Below are 19,448 nucleotides of genomic sequence, written 5' to 3' on the forward strand. Positions count from 1 at the left end.
CCAAGGTCTAAGAACTCAGTTTCTTACTATTCAGGCTTCTGATTAGGGAAGCACATTCTCATCTGAAGGAAGAAGACCTTGCTTTGCTGAAGGTAAGGACACATGAAGTGAGAGCTGTGGCTACTTCAGTGGCCTTCAAACAGAACCGTTCTCTGCAGAGTGTTATGGATGCAACCTATTGGAGAAGCAAGTCAGTGTTCGCATCATTCTATCTCAAAGATGTCCAGTCTCTTTACGAGTACTGCTACACCCTGGGACCATTCGTAGCAACGAATGCAGTAGTAGGCGGGGGCTCAGCCACTACATTCCCATAATCCCATAACCTTTTAACCTTTCTCTTGAATACTTTTTATGGGTTGTACGGTCGGCTAAGAAGCCTTCCACATCCTTGTTGATTTGGCGGGTGGTCAATTCTTTCTTGAGAAGCGCCGAGGTTAAAGGTTGTGATGAGGTCCTTTAGTATGGGTTGCAGCCCTTGATACTTCAGCACCTTAGAGTTGTTCAGCCTCCTAAGAGGAACGCTGCGCTCAGTAAGGAAGACGAACTTATTTAAGGCAGAGTAATGGCTCAAGTCGACTTCCTTACCAGGTACTTATAATTTCATTGTTATTTTGAATAACTGATAATATGAAATACGGGATACTTAGCTTCTTGATATACATGTACACTGGTTTTCACCCACCTCCCTGGGTGTGAATCAGCTACATGATTATCGGGTAAGATTAATATTGAAAAATGTTATTTTCATTAGTAAAATAAATTTTTGAATATACTTACCCGATAATCATGATTTAATTGACCCACCCTTCCTCCCCATAGAACCAGTGGACCGAGGAAAAATTGAGGTGGTGTCAACAAGAAGTACTGCAGTACCTGGCCACAGGTGGCGCTTGTGAGTACACCCCCCTCTTGTATAGCGATCGCTGGCGTATCCCTTCCGTAGAATTCTGTCGGGCAACGGAGTTGACAGCTACATGATTATCGGCTACATGATTATCGGGTAAGTATATTCAAAAATTTATTTTACTAATGAAAATAACATTTTCGTACTACTTCTTCGACTAAAGCTTTTCCCGCTATGCAAGGTCGGTATTTCTTGAAAGCCGTTTCCAACCTCTTCTGTCTCCGATGTCCTCCACTGTGAAATCTTTCTCCTCCATATCCGCTGTTACACACTTCATCCACCTTCTCTTTAGTCTCCCCATCCTCCTCCTCCTACCTGGAACATCCATTTTCAACAGCCTCCTCCCAACATACTCCTGGTCTCTCCTCATTACCTATTTTTTTTTTATACATTTCAACAAAAATGGAGAATTTAGTTAGTCCTACTTATATTTTCATAATGACAAAAATTTATTTTTATAGTGCAGTAACTAGCTTATATATTTCTTAGTCTCCATAGAAATCAAGTACAATGAAAATTCTTTTTACATATGTTCAGGCTCTGTTACAAATAATTACTCATTGCAGCAAGATATTTAGCATTAATTTATACAGTAATGATGTACTGTAGTCTTATGCTAAACCAGTGCTATCATTATAGATCTTAGGAATGTCAGTATGTTATGAATTTTGAGCAAGGTACAGAAGCTCTTTAACTTATAAACTTAATAGGTTCCAAGAAGCTGCTTATAAGTCGCATTGCTTGCTAGTCTCATTTTGTTCAATTTTGGCCTAGGGTAAGCCTAACCTGTATCCCATGCCTATGATTTCTAGCTACGGAAGTCAACAAATAGTCAGATTTCATATGAAATAGATATTAGGTTATTAAAAAATGCATCTGAACCTTCGCTGGTGCTAAGGAGGAATGAGGGAGGGAGCGTGGTGAGGGGTAGGGGTGAGGGGAGGATAGTCGTAGTAGAAGGCAGTAGTCGGGTGTGGTACGGCACCTCGTAGTTCCAGAGGATGTTGAAGAAGGAGAGGTCTAACGGGTGAGGGACCTATGGTCGTGGTTCTTACATGCCCCAGTTACTATATCGACATTCATCAGAGTGAGCGAGCTGGGTTTATTCCTAGCATTCCATGCATCTTTTTTCTCTGGTATATTTAGCAGTATTTATGCCTTAGAAATGGTGCTATAAGGAGCATTTCACTGGACGACACAGGTTCCTTGTCCAGAAATAGATTTCTCCTTCGTCAAAATCCCTTTATTATAGTATTTCTTTATCTTATCTTTTATTATTTTTAGTTGGATTTGTGTTTGTATCTCAGAATGTTTGGGTCCTTCTATAGATATTCAGTATGAACTCTTGTGTTATAATGAATTTTAATTGATCACTAAATCACTCTAAAAGCTAAGGAAACAGGCAGAAAAACTCTAAGCAACCATCAAAGATGGTTTCTGCATAAAGGAATGGTTCAACAGGAAACGTGTAAGTTGTAGCACCTTGAGATTGGGAGTTGTAGCAGCTATCTCGGCCATGTATCCTACCCTATACCCTATCCCTTATCATTCGAGACCAAGTTAACTCTATTCGGGGAAGGATAATCATGGGCTGTTATTAACATGTCCCTGATTTATACATGATATCCCTCAGGATATTCTCTCCGGAGGTTAAAACTCCGTGATAACTCTAAGGAAAAATTCTCTGTTATATCACTTGCAGAAATATCCCAAGTAGTAGAAAGCTGCCATTAAAGAACTTCCATCAGGACAACATGGCTATCTCACCCAAAAATAGATTTTTCCTATGTCAAAATCCATTTTATACTGCATTGCATTTTCAGTGTAAAGACGAGAAGTATTTTAAAATCAATATTGCTCTGATTATTTTCTTTATTACAGATATCATGTAGACACAGACAATTGGTGTGGGGGACCAGATGGATGTTTGCAGACTTTACTACATAAAGCTATTGGTAAGCATTGTACTTTTTTCGCAGGATATCTCTTTTTCCAACATATACATTTGATTATGTTAGCCTATTGGAAATGTCCCTGCCTGGAATTCTGTTGGACAGGAGATCAAGTCCTGCTCAAACTTGATAGTTTCTTGTAGTGTCTGCAGCCTCACCATCCTTGTGAGCTATGGATGGGGATGTTTAGGAGAGCCTAGCCTGTAGGTCTACCTGCTGAGTCATCAGCACCCATCTATCAGTTTTAATCCTTGACCAAGCACTTGAGCATTCACATCTCTTACAACTCCATCATCAAACAAATTGAATAACCATGGTAACATCACACATCCCTGTCTCAGCCCCACTCTCACTGGAAACCACCCACTCATTTAATTTCCTTTCCTAACACACACTTTATTATCTATATATGAACCAACCTTCTAATTAATTGCATATAACCTCATCACATTCCATATTGCTTCTCCTTTAACTCTGTCATAAGCTTTCTCCAGATCTATAAATGCAACATACAGTACACCTTCTTACCTTTTGCTAAATATTTTTGGCATACTGTAAATGCCTAACTGGAAAAATCTGATCCATACATCCCCTACCTCTTTTAAAATCATCCTGCACTTCTAAGATTGCATCCTCTGTTTTATCCTTGATCCTATTAATCAACTCTCTACGATACACTTTTTCAACCACACTCAACAAACTAATATTCCTAGAGTTACAGCACTCGTGCACATCTCCCTTACCTTTGTATAGCAGAACAATACACATACACACCCAGTCCACTGGTACCATTGACACATAAAACAGATGTTAAACAATCTCATCAACTATTCAAGTACAGTCACTCCCCCTTCCTTTAACATCTCAGCCCTCACACCATCCATATCAGGTGCTTTTCCTGCTCTCGTTTCATCTAGTGCTCTCTTCACTTCCTCTCTTGTAATCTATCTCTCATTCTCATCTCCCATCACTGGTATCTCAACACCTGCAACAGCAATTATATCTGCCTCCCTATTATCCTCAACATTCAGCAACCTTTCAAAATATTCAGGCTACCTTTTCCTTGGCTCATATCCTTTCAACAATCTTCCATTTTCATCTTTCACTGTCTCCATTTTCATCTTTCACTGTCTCCATTTTCATCTTTCACTGTCTTCATTTCTTGATCCACCCTTCCTTATTCTCTTCACTTCTTTTATGATAAAGCACAATATATCAATGCCAGAGGTTTGATTGTTCAAACAGTTCAGAGGTTCAGCAAAGTAGATTATAAGTAAAACCTACTTAACCGCAGATATGAATACAGTGATACCTCTGGATACGAAAGTTTCTGCTTACGAAAAATTCAGGTTACGAAAAGCGATTCGAAGATTTTTATGCCCCAGTATACGAATAAAATTTCAGGATATGAAAAGCTTACGAGATCCCAACTCGTCGCTAAGAGTAATTTTAAAAAGCGCGCGCCGCCAGACTTTGGACTTGGGTAAACTCACTTACAGCCATTGGTTATCTCCCTACTCAGATGCTAGCTGACGCCATAAGATCCTGCTTTCTTATTGGTCGGCAACTATCCCACCTTGCTTACGCACGGGCGTTCATCTCTCTCTCTCTCTTTTCGTTCCGACTGCGGTATCGTTAACAGACATTGTGTGCTTTCGCTTGTTTGACGTAGTGTTAAATACATTCGTACGCCACGTGTTATCGTTATTAAAAATTCGTTACTGTGCACTGTACTGTATTAGTGTTTACTATACATAGTACTGTATATAATGTACGTAGTGTATTATGCATTGACCTTAATACTGTAGCCATGGGTCCCAAGAATGTTGCCGAAGGAGACGAAACTCGAAATCGTGAAAAAGTACGAGTCTGACATGCGTTTAAGTGCGATCGTCAAGGAGTATGGCCGGAATACGTCTACGATAGGCACCATCCTGAAGCAGAAGGCGGCCATCAAAGCAGCAACACCTTCTAAGGGCGTCGACTATTTTCTCCAACAAGAGAACCCACGTGCATGACGAGATGGAGAGGCTGCTTCTTGTGTGGATCAAAGACAAAGAGATCTCAGGAGACACCATCACTGAGACTACAATTTGCCAGAAGGCCTCCGCCATTTTTGGTGATCTCGTGCGTTCTTAGGCCGAAGAAGGGGCAGGAGAAAGAACATCCCAGCAGGAACCCCCAGAGTTCAAGGCTTCTCGGGGTGGTTCGAGAAATTCAAGAAAAGGACTGGTATTCATTCAGTGGTACGGCATGGGGAGGCAGCCAGCTCGAACACGAAGGCCGCCGAAGCCTTTGTTAAAACGTTTGAAGAGTTGACTGCAGGAAGGCTACAGTTCGCAGCAAGTTTTCAATTGCGACGAAACTGGGCTTTTCTGGAAGAAAATACCTCGTCGGACGTTCATAACGGCGGAGGAGAAGAGGCTACAAGGACATAAGCCTATGAAGGACAGGCTTACCCTTGCTTTTTGCGCAAACGCCAGTGGGGACTGCAAGATAAAGCCCCTGCTGGTGTACCATTCTGAAAATCCCCGAGCCTTCAAAGCCCACAAAGTCATCAAGGAGAACCTTCCCGTGATGTGGAGGGCGAATGCTAAAGCCTGGGTAACGAGGCAACTTTTCATTGATTGGGTGAATGTCTGCTTCGGTCCGACTGTCCGAAAATATTTGGAAGAAAAGCTCCTCCCTATGAAATGTCTGCTGGTGTTGGACAATGCTCCAGCTCACCCTCCTGGCCTCGAGGAATATCTTCTGGCCGAGTATTCCTTCATAAAGGTCATGTATCTACCGCCTAACGCCACCCCTCTCCTCCAGCCCATGGACCAGCAAGTTATTTCTAATTTCAAAAAATTGTACACGAAGCATCTCTTCCAGAGATGTTTCCAAGTCACAGAAAGTACAAACCTCACTCTGCGTGAATTCTGGAAAGATCACTTTAATATCGTGATATGCCTCAAACTCATCGATCTCTCTTGGCAGGAAGTTTCGAGGCGTACCCTGAACTCATGTTGGAGGAAGCTGTGGCCTGATGTTGTCTCTGCACGAGATTTCGAGGGGTTCGGGAAGCCTGGAGGCGAAGCCGAGATCGTTGACGATCCTGAACCCATTCAGCAGCCTGAGGTGGCTGACATCGTACATCTTGGTACGTCCATGGGGCTGGAAGTTAGCTCCGAGGATATAGATGAACTTATCGAGGAGCACCACGAGGAGTTGACGACGGACAACCTGAAGGAGTTGGAGACGATGCAAATGAGTGTTGTTCAAGAGCAGTTCTCCAGCGGTGATGAGGCGGATGTTACACCTTTGAAAACATCAGACATTAAGGAAATTCTCGCATGTTTCCATAAAATGGCAGACTACGTCGAAAAGGAACATCCAGAAAGAGTTTATACCAACCGTGCGCTTCAACACTGCAATGACGTTTGCCTAACGCATTTTAGAAATGTGTTGAAAAGTAGGCAGAAACAAGCTTCAATGGATAGTTTCTTATTAAAGAGGCCAGCAGTATTAGTAGGCCAAGACGAAGGTGAAAGGGAAGAAAAGAAACAGAAAAGAGGAAGTGATGAAGAATTAGAAGGTGAAAGTAAAGAAAAGAAACAGAAAAAAAGAAAGTGATGAAGAAGTAGAAGAAATTTAGAAAATATGAAAAACGTAAAGTTATAAAAAAGCAAAAAAAAAATTCAATTTTAAGTTTATGTTACCGTTAAGTGTTAAAGTAATTTTTTCTTTCATTTTATAGTTTTCCATACGTAATGTTAAGTGTTAATTATTTCTGCCATTTTTTTATTTCGTAAAGTTTAAGTGTTAATGTGTTAAGTGTGTAAATTACTGTACGTAGTCTGTCACTTGTTACGTTTTCTGCCTTATGCCATCCTCCTCTGCCGCGACTTCGCTATTGGACATCGTCTCAATCAAAAGGTAAGTTTCAACTTTTTTGTTAATTAACTGTAACCTTTTTTTTCAGGGTATCAATCCTTAATTTAGGTGTACGTACAGGTAACAATACACCTTCACTGATCCAAATGCTTTACATACAGTACCGTAACTTTTATACAGTAGTAAAGAAAACAGACCGTTTTCTTAGGGCTTGGGGGGGATAACTAGGCTATAACTACATCATTGAATAATCTCATGGTGGTTTCTGGAATGGATTAGGCTGTTTTTAACGGTTGGGTTAATTATTGAATGATAGAAATGGCTGCATTGCATGTTTATTACTACAGTTTAGCGTGTTTATGAAAGAAAAGGTGTGTTTTCGTTAGGCTTGGAACGGATTAGGCTATTTACATGTAAAACGCGACTCAGGATATGAAGAAATCAGGATACGAAACCGTATCCTGAACGGATTACTTTCGTATCCTGAGGCATCACTATACAGTATAATATCCCACCCTTTGTAATTACTTCGTTATTTGCTATTTACTTACCTTACTCTTTTATTGATGATTTTAGTTTTCTTTCTTTTAAGAAATGTGGGTTGATATTCACTAAGAATAGCCAACACACCTTAAAATGGTATTTATGGCTCTTATTATTGAAGGGATTAACAGTACTGTATGTATTGTTAATTGTTGCAGGCATTTGAAACTACATTGAAAATTATTGTTACATGACTAGGACTACTTGATAAATGTTGTGTTTAACTTATATTAGCGAGTATTATTATTTATCCCGTTGTATTGCCTTATGTAACCTAAAAAATAATATTCAACTATGTTTTTGGTGAAAATATCTTAATAGTTATTGACATAATGCATAAATATTCATTCAAATCATTATCATAATCTAAAGAAAGTATACAGCTGTCACAATAATATCACTTGTATTTAAAAAATTCCATTAAATTTCTTTCTTGATTAATACAATTCAAAAAAATTTTCCAGATGAGAACAGAGAAGATATAGCATGCTTCTTGATAAGAAGTGGCTGTGATGTAAATGCTGTTCGAAAACCCGGTCCAGGTGGAACAGGGGGTGATGAAGCGAAGGATTTGCAAACACCATTACATCTCTGTTGTTCTTGGGGATTAGAAGAAACTGTGCAGACCCTTCTAGAACATGGAGCTAAAGTCAATGCCAAGGCAAGTGTATGCTATCTTCTCAAATTTTTTTTATGATGATGTCAGCTTTATAGTTGGTGTTAAGGTTGTGGTGGCCGATGTGGTGAATGCCAGACTGGTGTTCGAGTCCCGCTCAAACTCATTAGTTTCTTTGGTCGTTGCAACCTTACTATCCTTGTGAACTAAGGATGGGGGTTTGGGGCAGCCTATAGGTCTATCTGCTGAGTCATCAGCAGCCATTGCCTGGCCTCTCCCTGGTCCTAGCTTGGATGGAGAGGGGGCTTGGGTGCTAATCATGTATATATGGTCAGTCTCTAGGACTTTGTCCTGCCTGATAGGGCAATGTCACACTGTCCCTTGCCTCTGCCATTTATGAGCGGCCTTTAAACCTTTAATAGTGTGTTGCATTCAGTGTTATATTAGAACGTCACATTGATGATATCAGTTGTAGATGTGGTTGAAAAGCTTAAAAAATACTACTGGTTAAACATACAGATTTTGTAGATTTGAGAACAAAGTCCTCAGAAAAATACCGAGAGTTAAATGGCAGGAGAGGATTAAAAATGAAACTATAAGAGAAATTACTCAAGTGCCATATGTGGATGAGATCATGGTGAAGGGTAGATGGAGATGGTTTGGGCATACTCTTTGCACTCCTCAAGAGAGATTAGTACATCAAACTTTCAACTGGGCTCCATAAGGCACTAGAAGAGTTGGGAGACCCAGGCCTATATGGCTGAGGACTATGAAGCATGAAGTGGGAGTTGATGAATGGAAAAGTTTTGATTCAAAAGCCCACAATAAAGACGATTTGTGAAATCTAACCGAGGCCCTTTGCGTCAATAGGCGTAGGTGGAGATGATGATGAGTGACTATACAGTACTAAAAAAATATTTTCTTTTGTGCATAGAATGGTTATTTTAGAAAATATTACAGGTTCAGCAAAGCATCATTTTTTAAATATTAAACTTAGCCGGTGATTATATAATAGCTGACGTCTCGGACGGCTCGACAGAAACCAAAAACTCGCGAGCGATCGCCATGAAGGTTGCGGGTGTGACCACCAGCGCCGACTATCGGCCAGATACCACATATACTTGTAAACATCTCCAGTTCTTCTCTGTCGGTCTTATCGACAAGTTGATTCCGCTCGCTGATGACCTTGAGTTTTCGTCCTTTTTGGTGAAGTACTTTATTTTGGTTGTTTTTGAGCTTTCGCTGTGACGGGTGTTTTTTCTTCAATTAAAACTCTTGAAACCCTTTTTTGGCTAGTGTTTATTGTTGATGACTTTGGATTTGTTTTGGATTTTCTCTGATTGTTCAATATGGCTGACCCTTCTCCTATCCCTGGACCTAAATTTCGCAAGTGTAATGCTAGGGATTGTAACAAACGTCTTCCCAAGGCCTCTCTCGACCCACATACCGTTTGTTCTAATTGCCGGGGTAAATGCTGCCAATTAGGAGATCGGTGTGATGAGTGCGTGGTCTTGTCGACTGGCTTGAATATGATAAATATTCTCGTAAGCTGGAGAGAGATAGGGTGAGGAGAAGCTCCTCTAGGTCGTTGGAATTTTCCTCCTCCCATGCCCCTGAACCTAATCCTTCCCCTGTAGTAGTTGTTCCTGAACCCCCTACTAGCACTCATGAACCGTCCATGCGGGATATGTTTCTTGCGATTCAAGCTTTAGGTGAAAAAGTTGAGTCCTTAGCATCGGACCGTAACCAACTCATGTCAGATGTGAAGTTATTGAAGTGTCAGAGTGGTAAATCAGAAAATCGTAGTGATAAAGTGATAAGTGCGCAAAGTGTATTTAGTGTTCGTGCTTGTCGCTCCCCTAGTCCGAGACCTCTTTCAGGCTCCCCTGCACCAGGGAGAAGTAATGTCGTAGGACTTAAGGGGACGAGAGGCTTTAACCAACGTACAGACGTTCCCTCTTTGGTATCGGACATTTCTCGTCAAGATCGCCCTTACCATAAGACGGGTGAGACTGTGTTCTCCTCGTCAGCCGAAGACTTTTCGCAAAAGAAACCTTGGCGCAAGGTTTCTAGACCCTTGAAGCGAAAGTCAGTCCCTTCAGGACAGGTCCAGCATCCTGGCTGTAGCCATTGGGACAGCTCTGACCCTTTGCAGTCGTCGGAAGACTGTTCGCCTATTAAACGCAAACGTCACACGGGGTCCGAGGGTCGCGGTAAAGGCAATGTTTTGCCAACACAGACGTTACCGTCGTCTCGGCCCGTTCCGACTCCCGTTGATCCTAAATGGATTGTCCTGCAGGACATGCAGACTAAGCTTGCCTCCCTTATGGAGGAGTTTGACGTTGAGCAGGTTCACGATGATCCTTCGCTTTCGAGTCGCCGTTACGCTGAACGAGACTCTGGCCGTCAGCCGCCCAAACGAGCATTTACTCGTCCATTTGACGATAGTGCTGACGTTTCTTGTACAGTACTTTGAAACGTGATGTCAGTAGTTTTTCACGTCAGTCACGTGACATGGATCCTCCCTCGCTGCAGTCTCGTGTTGACTTTCAGCCGCTGCCGCAGTCTCGTGTTGACGTTCAGCCGCTGCCGCAGTCTCGTGTTGACGTTCAGCCTCTGCCGCCGCAGCCCCGACCTGACGTTCGCCGACCGGCTCAGTTGACTCGACTTGACGTTGAGCGTCAATCACCGCAGTCGAAGGTTGTTTTGGCTGCTCAGTCTATGCAGTCAAGGCAGTTCCGACGTGACGTCGAGCGTCAATCAACTTCAGTTGTTGTTGGTCAGTCACAAGGATTTCAGTCTTTTCAGCAGCGGCGTGACGTCGCTTCCTCTACTGCTACTGCTGCTCCTTTGCTTGTTGACATTGCCTGTCAAGCGTTGCCGCCGCGGCAGGTCTCTCCTTTTCATGAGACTCGGCAATTGTCGGACGAGGTTCCTTCAGATGAGGAAGTTGCTGATCCTCCTCCTACTGATATTCCTTTGGGGACTTTGTCAGACGGAGAGGAGCCTAAAGCTGCTCAGCCCTCTATGGACTTTAAGAAAATAATGCTGATTTTTAAGGATCTGTTTCCGGACCATTTTGTAACTGCTGCTCCTCGTTCGCCGTCGTCAGAGTTTACGCTAGGCCTAGCTGCTTCGAAGCCGTCCTTTACTAAGCTAGTGCTCTCTCGCTCTTCTAAGAGAGCTTTACGTTTGCTAGGCGACTGGTTGATCACCAGGAGGAGTTTGGGGAAGACAGCCTTTGCTTTCCCTCCTTTTAAACTGGCTTCTAGAGCGAGCGTCTGGTATGACACGGGAGAAGTTCTCGGCTTGGGAGTTCCTGCCTCTGCCCAGGGAGACTTCTCAAGCCTCGTAGACTCTCCCCGTCGCCTGGCCATGAGACGCTCTAAAGTTTACTGGTCCTCCTCGGACCTTGACCATCTCCTCAAAGGGGTTTACAGGGCCTTCGAAGTTTTTAACTTCTTAGATTGGTCGCTAGGGGCCTTAAGCAGGAAGATCTCTTCGGCCGACCGTGATGTTTCCGTGCTTATTATGTCCTGCATGGACAAAGCCATCCGTGATGGCTCTAATGAGCTTGCCGCCACCTTTACGGCAGGAGTCCTGAAGAAGAGGGAGACTCTTTGCTCGTTCCTTTCGGCAGGAGTAACTCCCTGCCAAAGGTCGGAGCTTCTCTTTGCCCCGTTGTCATCTGCCTTGTTTCCTCAGCAGTTGATCAAGGATATTGCGGCTTCACTGGTGCAGAAGGATACCCACGACCTGATGGCTACGTCGGCGCGCAAGGCCGCTCCTTCATCGTCTTATGTCGTAAGACCCAAGATCGATACCCCAGCGACGAGGTTTATCCCGCCCTTTCGTGGCAGAGCCCCCAGTAGGGGAGGCGCTCGTGCCGACAGTAAAAGAGGCAAGAGGAGAGGATCCAAGTCCTCCCGTGGCAGAGTCTGACTGCCCACGTCCTCAGACAGCGGTAGGGGCCAGACTGAACAACTTCTGGCAGGCCTGGGAGAAGAGGGGTGCAGACCGAGAGTCTGTGTTGTTGCTCAAGGAGGGGTACAAAATACCGTTTGTACGGAGACCTCCTCTAGTAACAGTTCCTTTAGACCTCTCTCCCAGGTATCGAGAGGAGTCAAGGAGACAAGCTCTACATCAGCAGGTGTCTCAGTTGCTAGAGAAGGGAGCGGTGGTAAAGGTCTCGGACCTTCAATCACCGGGATTTTACAACCGTCTCTTCCTAGTCCCCAAGCATACAGGAGGTTGGAGGCCAGTGCTGGATGTCAGTGCGCTCAACGTTTTTGTTGTAAAAACAAAATTTACGATGGAGACCACGAAGTCCGTCCTAGCAGCGGTCAGAGAGGGAGACTGGATGGTCTCTCTCGACCTGCAGGATGCGTGATTCCACATTCCTATACACCCGGATTCTCAACCGTATCTAAGGTTTGTATACAGGAATGTGGTGTACCAGTTCCGAGCACTGTGCTTCGGCCTCAGCCCTGCTCCTCTTGTTTTTACGAGGCTCATAAAATGGACGTTGGATCTTGCAAAGGAGTTGGGACTGTTAGTGAACTTAGAAAAGTCTCAACTGAATCCCTCCCAGACGATTCTCTATTTGGGGATGGAGATTCGCAGTCTAGCTTTTCGGGCTTTTCCGTCTGCCACCAGGATAGATCAAGCCTTGCTCAAAGTCCACCTCATGCTGAGAAAAGACCGTTGCTCAGTGAGAAGTTGGATGAGCCTCCTAGGGACTCTGTCATCCCTGGAACAATTTATCTCACTAGGGAGACTTCACCTTCGCCCTCTCCAGTTCCATCTAGACTCCCATTGGGACCAGGGCAAGACTTTGGAAGCTGTTTCAATCCCGATCTCCGAGCCAGTAAAGACGTGCCTGAACTGGTGGGACAGCAACATAAGTCTTCGAGAGGGTTTGTCCCTGGCGGTCAAGAACCCAAACCACGTGTTATTCTCAGACGCGTCGGATTTGGGTTGGGGAGCGACTGGACAGTCTGGAATGTTCGGGTCTTTGGACGTCGGATCAGAGGAGTCTGCACATCAACTGCAAGGAGCTGTTGGCTGTTCACTTGACTTTGACGAGTTTCGAGAGTCTTCTACGAAACAAAGTGGTAGAGGTGAATTCGGACAACACCACGGCCTTGGCGTACATCTCCAAGCAAGGAGGCACTCACTCCCACACACTGTTCGTCATCGCAAGGGACCTCCTCATCTGGTCAAAAGATCGAGGCATCTCACTGTTGACAAGGTTCATCCAGGGGGAATTGAACGTCTTGGCGGACTGTCTCAGTCGGAGAGGTCAGGTGATCCCCACAGAATGGACCCTCCACAAGGACGTGTGCAAGAGTCTTTGGATGACTTGGGGTCAACCCACCATAGACCTCTTTGCGACCTCTTTGACCAAAAGGCTCCCGACCTATTGCTCTCCAGTCCCAGATCCAGAGGCAGCCCACATAGATGCCTTCCTGCTGGACTGGTCTCACCTGGACGCGTACGCATTCCCGCCGTTCAAGATCATCAACAGGGTTCTGCAGAAGTTCGCCTCTCACGAAGGGACAAGGTTGACGTTGGTTGCTCCCCTCTGGCCCGCGAGAGAGTGGTTCACAGAGGTACTTCAATGGCTGGTAGACGTTCCAAGGAGTCTGCCTTTAAGGATGGATCTCTTACGGCAGCCCCTCGTAAGGAGTCTTCATCAAAGCCTCCCCGCGCTTCGTCTGACTGCCTTCAGACTATCGAAAGACTCTCAAGAGCTCGAGGATTTTCGAAGGAGGCAGCCAGAGCGATCGCGAGGGCTAGGAGAACATCTACCATCAAGGTCTACCAGTCGAAGTGGGAGGTCTTTAGAGATTGGTGCAAGTCATCATCCATTTCCTCTTCCAGTACCTCTGTAGCCCAAATTGCAGACTTTCTCCTGCATCTGAGAAATGTTCGCTCCCTCTCTGCTCCCACTATTAAGGGCTACAGGAGCATATTGGCTTCTGTGTTCAGACATAGAGGCTTGGATCTGTCCAATAATAAAGATCTCCAAGATCTCCTTAAGTCCTTCGAGACCTCTAAGGAGCGCCGTATGTCAACTCCTGGTTGGAACTTAGACGTGGTCCTAAGGTTCCTAATGTCCGACAGGTTTGAGCCATTGCATTCAGCCTCCCTGAAGGATCTCACCCTCAAGACACTTTTTTTGGTGTGCTTGGCTTCGGCTAAAAGGGTCAGTGAGATCCATGCCTTTAGTAAAAACATCGGCTTCTCTACAGATAAAGCCACATGTTCGCTTCAGCTTGGTTTCTTGGCCAAAAATGAACTGCCTTCTCGTCCTTGGCCTAAATCTTTTGATATACCTTGCCTATCAGAGATCGTGGGCAACGAGATTGAAAGAGTACTGTGCCCAGTTAGAGCTCTTAAGTTTTATTTAGCTCGTACCAAATCTTTACGAGGTGGGTCTGAGGCCTTATGGTGCTCCGTTAAGAAGCCCTCATTGCCTATGTCTAAAAATGCTTTATCGTATTTTATTAGATTTTTAATCCGAGAGGCACATTCTCACTTAAGTGAAAAAGATCATTGTTTACTTAAGGTCAAGACGCACGAAGTAAGAGCGATAGCAACTTCCGTGGCTTTTAAGCAAAACAGATCTCTGCGAAGTATTATGGACGCGACCTTTTGGAGGAGCAAGTCGGTGTTCGCTTTATTTTTACTTAAAAGACGTCCAGACTCTTTATGAGGACTGCTACACACTGGGTCCATTCGTTGCAGCGAGTGCAGTAGTGGGTGAGGGTTCTACCACTACATTCCCTTAATCCCAATATCCTTTTAATCTTGTCTTGAAATGTTTTTTAATCTTGTCTTGGGTTGTACGGAAGACTGAGAAGTCTTTCGCATCCTTTTTGATTTGGCGGGTGGTCAAATGTCGTTTCTTGAGAGCGCCCAGATTAAGGGTTTTGATGAGGTCCTGTTGTATGGGTGGTCGCCCTGGATATAACAGCTCCTGGGAGTCTTTCAGCATCCTGAGAGGATGGCTGGGCTTCGTGAGGAAAGCGGACTAATAAGGCAGAGTAATTGTCAGAGTCAGCTTCCTTACCAGGTACCTATATTTAATGGGGTTTTGTTATGATATATTGTCAAAAACTCATGAGCATATACGCCTTTATTGTATTAATACTGGTCTCTACCCACCACCATGGGTGTGAATCAGCTATTATATATTCACCGGCTAAGTTTAATATTTAAAAATGATATTTTGATTATAAAATAAATTTTTTAATATACTTACCCGGTGAATATATAAATTAAAGGCCCTCCCTTCCTCCCCGATAGAGACCCAGCGGAATGAGAAGAACTGGAGATGTTTACAAGTATATGTGGTATCTGGCCGATAGTCGGCGCTGGTGGTCACACCCGCAACCTTCATGGCGATCGCTCGCGAGTTTTTGGTTTCTGTCGAGCCGTCCGAGACGTCAGCTATTATATATTCACCGGGTAAGTATATTCAAAAATTTATTTTATAATCAAAATATCATAATTAGATTATTTCAAGTAATCTTACATAACATGCATGTAACTTTATGCATCAGGCTGTACTTATTTAGCAAAACAGGGAACAAATAGAAATACTTGGTCCAATAGCCCATTCCATACAATTTACTTTATCACTTGTAGGTAGCACTAGTGTGTCCCGAGCTTTTGCTGGAAATTGGTATTGTGATGCATTGAATTATTTATATTTTTTGCTTATCACTATGCCTATTGGCATCAGTAAAGCTATGATTTGCGCAAGTGATTTCTACCCTAGAGTTCCAATCACTCAGAATGATCCATACTCCGTGTCTGTCCAATGTTATTGGTAAGATTTGCTCAGTTGAAGATAAATGTGAGGGATGTAATTGTTTTGATGAAATTTACCTCAAGGCTACCTTGCATGTACAGGTTCTCAACTTACGGGTAGTTTGTAGCGCTACGGCCAAGCGTCCTAATTTGCTTATTATCGCTCCGACTGTTATCTTGTATAGAATAAAAATGTTTGGAAATGGTCTACGGATCTTAAATATGTTGTGTAAGGGGGGTCCAGGGGGGCACGGCTTTTAGCATAGGTTAGGTGGGTTTTTTAAGTTGGCTTCTCCCGTCGTACTGGTAGGTAAGGAAACTGTTGTGTAAGGGGGGGGGGAGCCCCCTCGGGTAAGGATACGGCTTTTAGCATAGGTTAGGTGGGTTTTTTAAGTTAGCTTCTCCCGCCAAAATCGTTTTTAGAACGACGGCCACAGTTCAGAATATTCCCGTTTTCTACGGGATCTGGCCGTCACCCTACAAAGGCTCCCAACTTACAAACATTCAGAGGTACAAACACAAATCCAACTAAATATAACAATGATAACATAAAGAAATACTGTAATAAAAAAGTATCATATAGTTGTCCACCGAAATAACAAACCTTGAGTTATTTCTATATGGATATATCTTTCAGCAAAGCTGGAAGGTAGCCAATTATACTTTTTGGTGCGAGGTGGCAACCCTACCCAAAGTCTGCGTAGGGGGTAGCTATTGGTACCAGCCACCTGTATACATACTCACGGAGCGGTGAACTGATCACCTTTTCTCTTTGGCTTTTAGAGAGCGGTTATCTCTTCTCACTCCTCCTCAAGGTTGCCATAGACATTGACGAACATTGTTGTTAATATCTACGAATTTGTCATATTAATGCAATAAAACAAGACGATATTTGCAATCTGAAACGGGACTATTTGTTAACATTGCAGCTGAAAATAGCATGCATGTGAGTTAGGTGAAGCATACCCTAGGTCAAATTAAACAAAATTTGACTTACAAACAGCTTCTTGGAATAAACAATTTGAAGTACAAATAGCTTCTTGGAATAAACAATTTGACTTACAAACAGCTTCTTGGAATAAACAATTTGATGTACAAACAGCTTCTTGGAATAAACAATTTGAAGTACAAACAGCTTCTTGGAATAAACAATTTGACTTACAAACAGCTTCTTGGAATAAACAATTTGATGTACAAACAGCTTCTTGGAATAAACAATTTGAAGCACAAACGGCTTCTTGGAATAAACAATTTGACTTACAAACAGCTTCTCGAAATAAACAATTTGATGTACAAACAGCTTCTTGGAGCCTATATGGCTGAGGACTATGAAGCATGAAGTGGGAGTTGATGAATGGAAAAGTTTTGATTCAAAAGCCCACAATAAAGACGATTTGTGAAATCTAACCGAGGCCCTTTGCGTCAATAGGCGTAGGTGGAGATGATGATGAGTGACTATACAGTACTAAAAAAATATTTTCTTTTGTGCATAGAATGGTTATTTTAGAAAATATTACAGGTTCAGCAAAGCATCATTTTTTAAATATTAAACTTAGCCGGTGAATATATAATAGCTGACGTCTCGGACGGCTCGACAGAAACCAAAAACTCGCGAGCGATCGCCATGAAGGTTGCGGGTGTGACCACCAGCGCCGACTATCGGCCAGATACCACATATACTTGTAAACATCTCCAGTTCTTCTCTGTCGGTCTTATCGACAAGTTGATTCCGCTCGCTGATGACCTTGAGTTTTCGTCCTTTTTGGTGAAGTACTTTATTTTGGTTGTTTTTGAGCTTTCGCTGTGACGGGTGTTTTTTCTTCAATTAAAACTCTTGAAACCCTTTTTTGGCTAGTGTTTATTGTTGATGACTTTGGATTTGTTTTGGATTTTCTCTGATTGTTCAATATGGCTGACCCTTCTCCTATCCCTGGACCTAAATTTCGCAAGTGTAATGCTAGGGATTGTAACAAACGTCTTCCCAAGGCCTCTCTCGACCCACATACCGTTTGTTCTAATTGCCGGGGTAAATCCTGCCAATTAGGAGATCGGTGTGATGAGTGCGTGGTCTTGTCGGAATTCGACTGGCTTGAATATGATAAATATTCTCGTAAGCTGGAGAGAGATAGGGTGAGGAGAAGCTCCTCTAGGTCGTTGGAATTTTCCTCCTCCCATGCCCCTGAACCTAATCCTTCCCCTGTAGTAGTTGTTCCTGAACCCCCTACTAGCACTCATGAACCGTCCATGCGGGATATGTTTCTTGCGATTCAAGCTTTAGGTGAAAAAGTTGAGTCCTTAGCATCGGACCGTAACCAACTCATGTCAGATGTGAAGTTATTGAAGTGTCAGAGTGGTAAATCAGAAAATCGTAGTGATAAAGTGATAAGTGCGCAAAGTGTATTTAGTGTTCGTGCTTGTCGCTCCCCGAGTCCGAGACCTCTTTCAGGCTCCCCTGCACCAGGGAGAAGTAATGTCGTAGGACTTAAGGGGACGAGAGGCTTTAACCAACGTACAGACGTTCCCTCTTTGGTATCGGACGTTTCTCGTCAAGATCGCCCTTACCATAAGACGGGTGAGACTGTGTTCTCCTCGTCAGCCGAAGACTTTTCGCAAAAGAAACCTTGGCGCAAGGTTTCTAGACCCTTGAAGCGAAAGTCAGTCCCTTCAGGACAGGTCCAGCGTCCTGGCTGTAGCCATTGGGACAGCTCTGACCCTTTGCAGTCGTCGGAAGACTGTTCGCCTATTAAGCGCAAACGTCACACGGGGTCCGAGGGTCGCGGTAAAGGCAATGTTTTGCCAACACAGACGTTACCGTCGTCTCGGCCCGTTCCGACTCCCGTTGATCCTAAATGGATTGTCCTGCAGGACATGCAGACTAAGCTTGCCTCCCTTATGGAGGAGTATGACGTTGAGCAGGTTCACGATGATCCTTCGCTTTCGAGTCGCCGTTACGCTGAACGAGACTCTGGCCGTCAGCCGCCCAAACGAGCATTTACTCGTCCATTTGACGTTGGTGCTGACGTTTCTTGTACTTTGAAACGTGATGTCAGTAGTTTTTCACGTCAGTCACGTGACATGGATCCTCCCTCGCTGCAGTCTCGTGTTGACTTTCAGCCGCTGCCGCAGTCTCGTGTTGACGTTCAGCCGCTGCCGCAGTCTCGTGTTGACGTTCAGCCTCTGCTGCCGCAGCCCCGACCTGACGTTCGCCGACCGGCTCAGTTGACTCGACTTGACGTTGAGCGTCAATCACCGCAGTCGAAGGTTGTTTTGGCTGCTCAGTCTATGCAGTCAAGGCAGTTCCGACGTGACGTCGAGCGTCAATCAACTTCAGTTGTTGTTGGTCAGTCACAAGGATTTCAGTCTTTTCAGCAGCGGCGTGACGTCGCTTCCTCTACTGCTACTGCTGCTCCTTTGCTTGTTGACATTGCCTGTCAAGCGTTGCCGCCGCGGCAGGTCTCTCCTTTTCATGAGACTCGGCAATTGTCGGACGAGGTTCCTTCAGATGAGGAAGTTGCTGATCCTCCTCCTACTGATATTCCTTTGGGGACTTTGTCAGACGGAGAGGAGCCTAAAGCTGCTCAGCCCTCTATGGACTTTAAGAAAATAATGCTGATTTTTAAGGATCTGTTTCCGGACCATTTTGTAACTGCTGCTCCTCGTTCGCCGCCGTCAGAGTTTACGCTAGGCCTAGCTGCTTCGAAGCCGTCCTTTACTAAGCTAGTGCTCTCTCGCTCTTCTA

At 44.1% G+C, this 19,448-nt stretch overlaps 1 protein-coding gene across 1 annotated transcript in view; it reads left to right on the top strand.

The window, feature by feature from the left end:
- Positions 1 to 19,448, top strand: part of LOC137657586 (rabankyrin-5) — a 215,492-nt gene that overhangs the window by 160,408 nt on the left and 35,636 nt on the right. Inside the window, exons 14-15 of the mRNA XM_068391935.1 lie at positions 2,786 to 2,859; positions 7,740 to 7,936. Of these exons, the coding sequence (XP_068248036.1) occupies positions 2,786 to 2,859; positions 7,740 to 7,936 (271 nt within the window). The remainder of the gene's footprint in view (positions 1 to 2,785; positions 2,860 to 7,739; positions 7,937 to 19,448) is intronic.

The sequence above is a fragment of the Palaemon carinicauda genome, chromosome 18 (assembly GCF_036898095.1).
Source record: "Palaemon carinicauda isolate YSFRI2023 chromosome 18, ASM3689809v2, whole genome shotgun sequence".
NCBI lineage: Eukaryota > Metazoa > Arthropoda > Malacostraca > Decapoda > Palaemonidae > Palaemon > Palaemon carinicauda.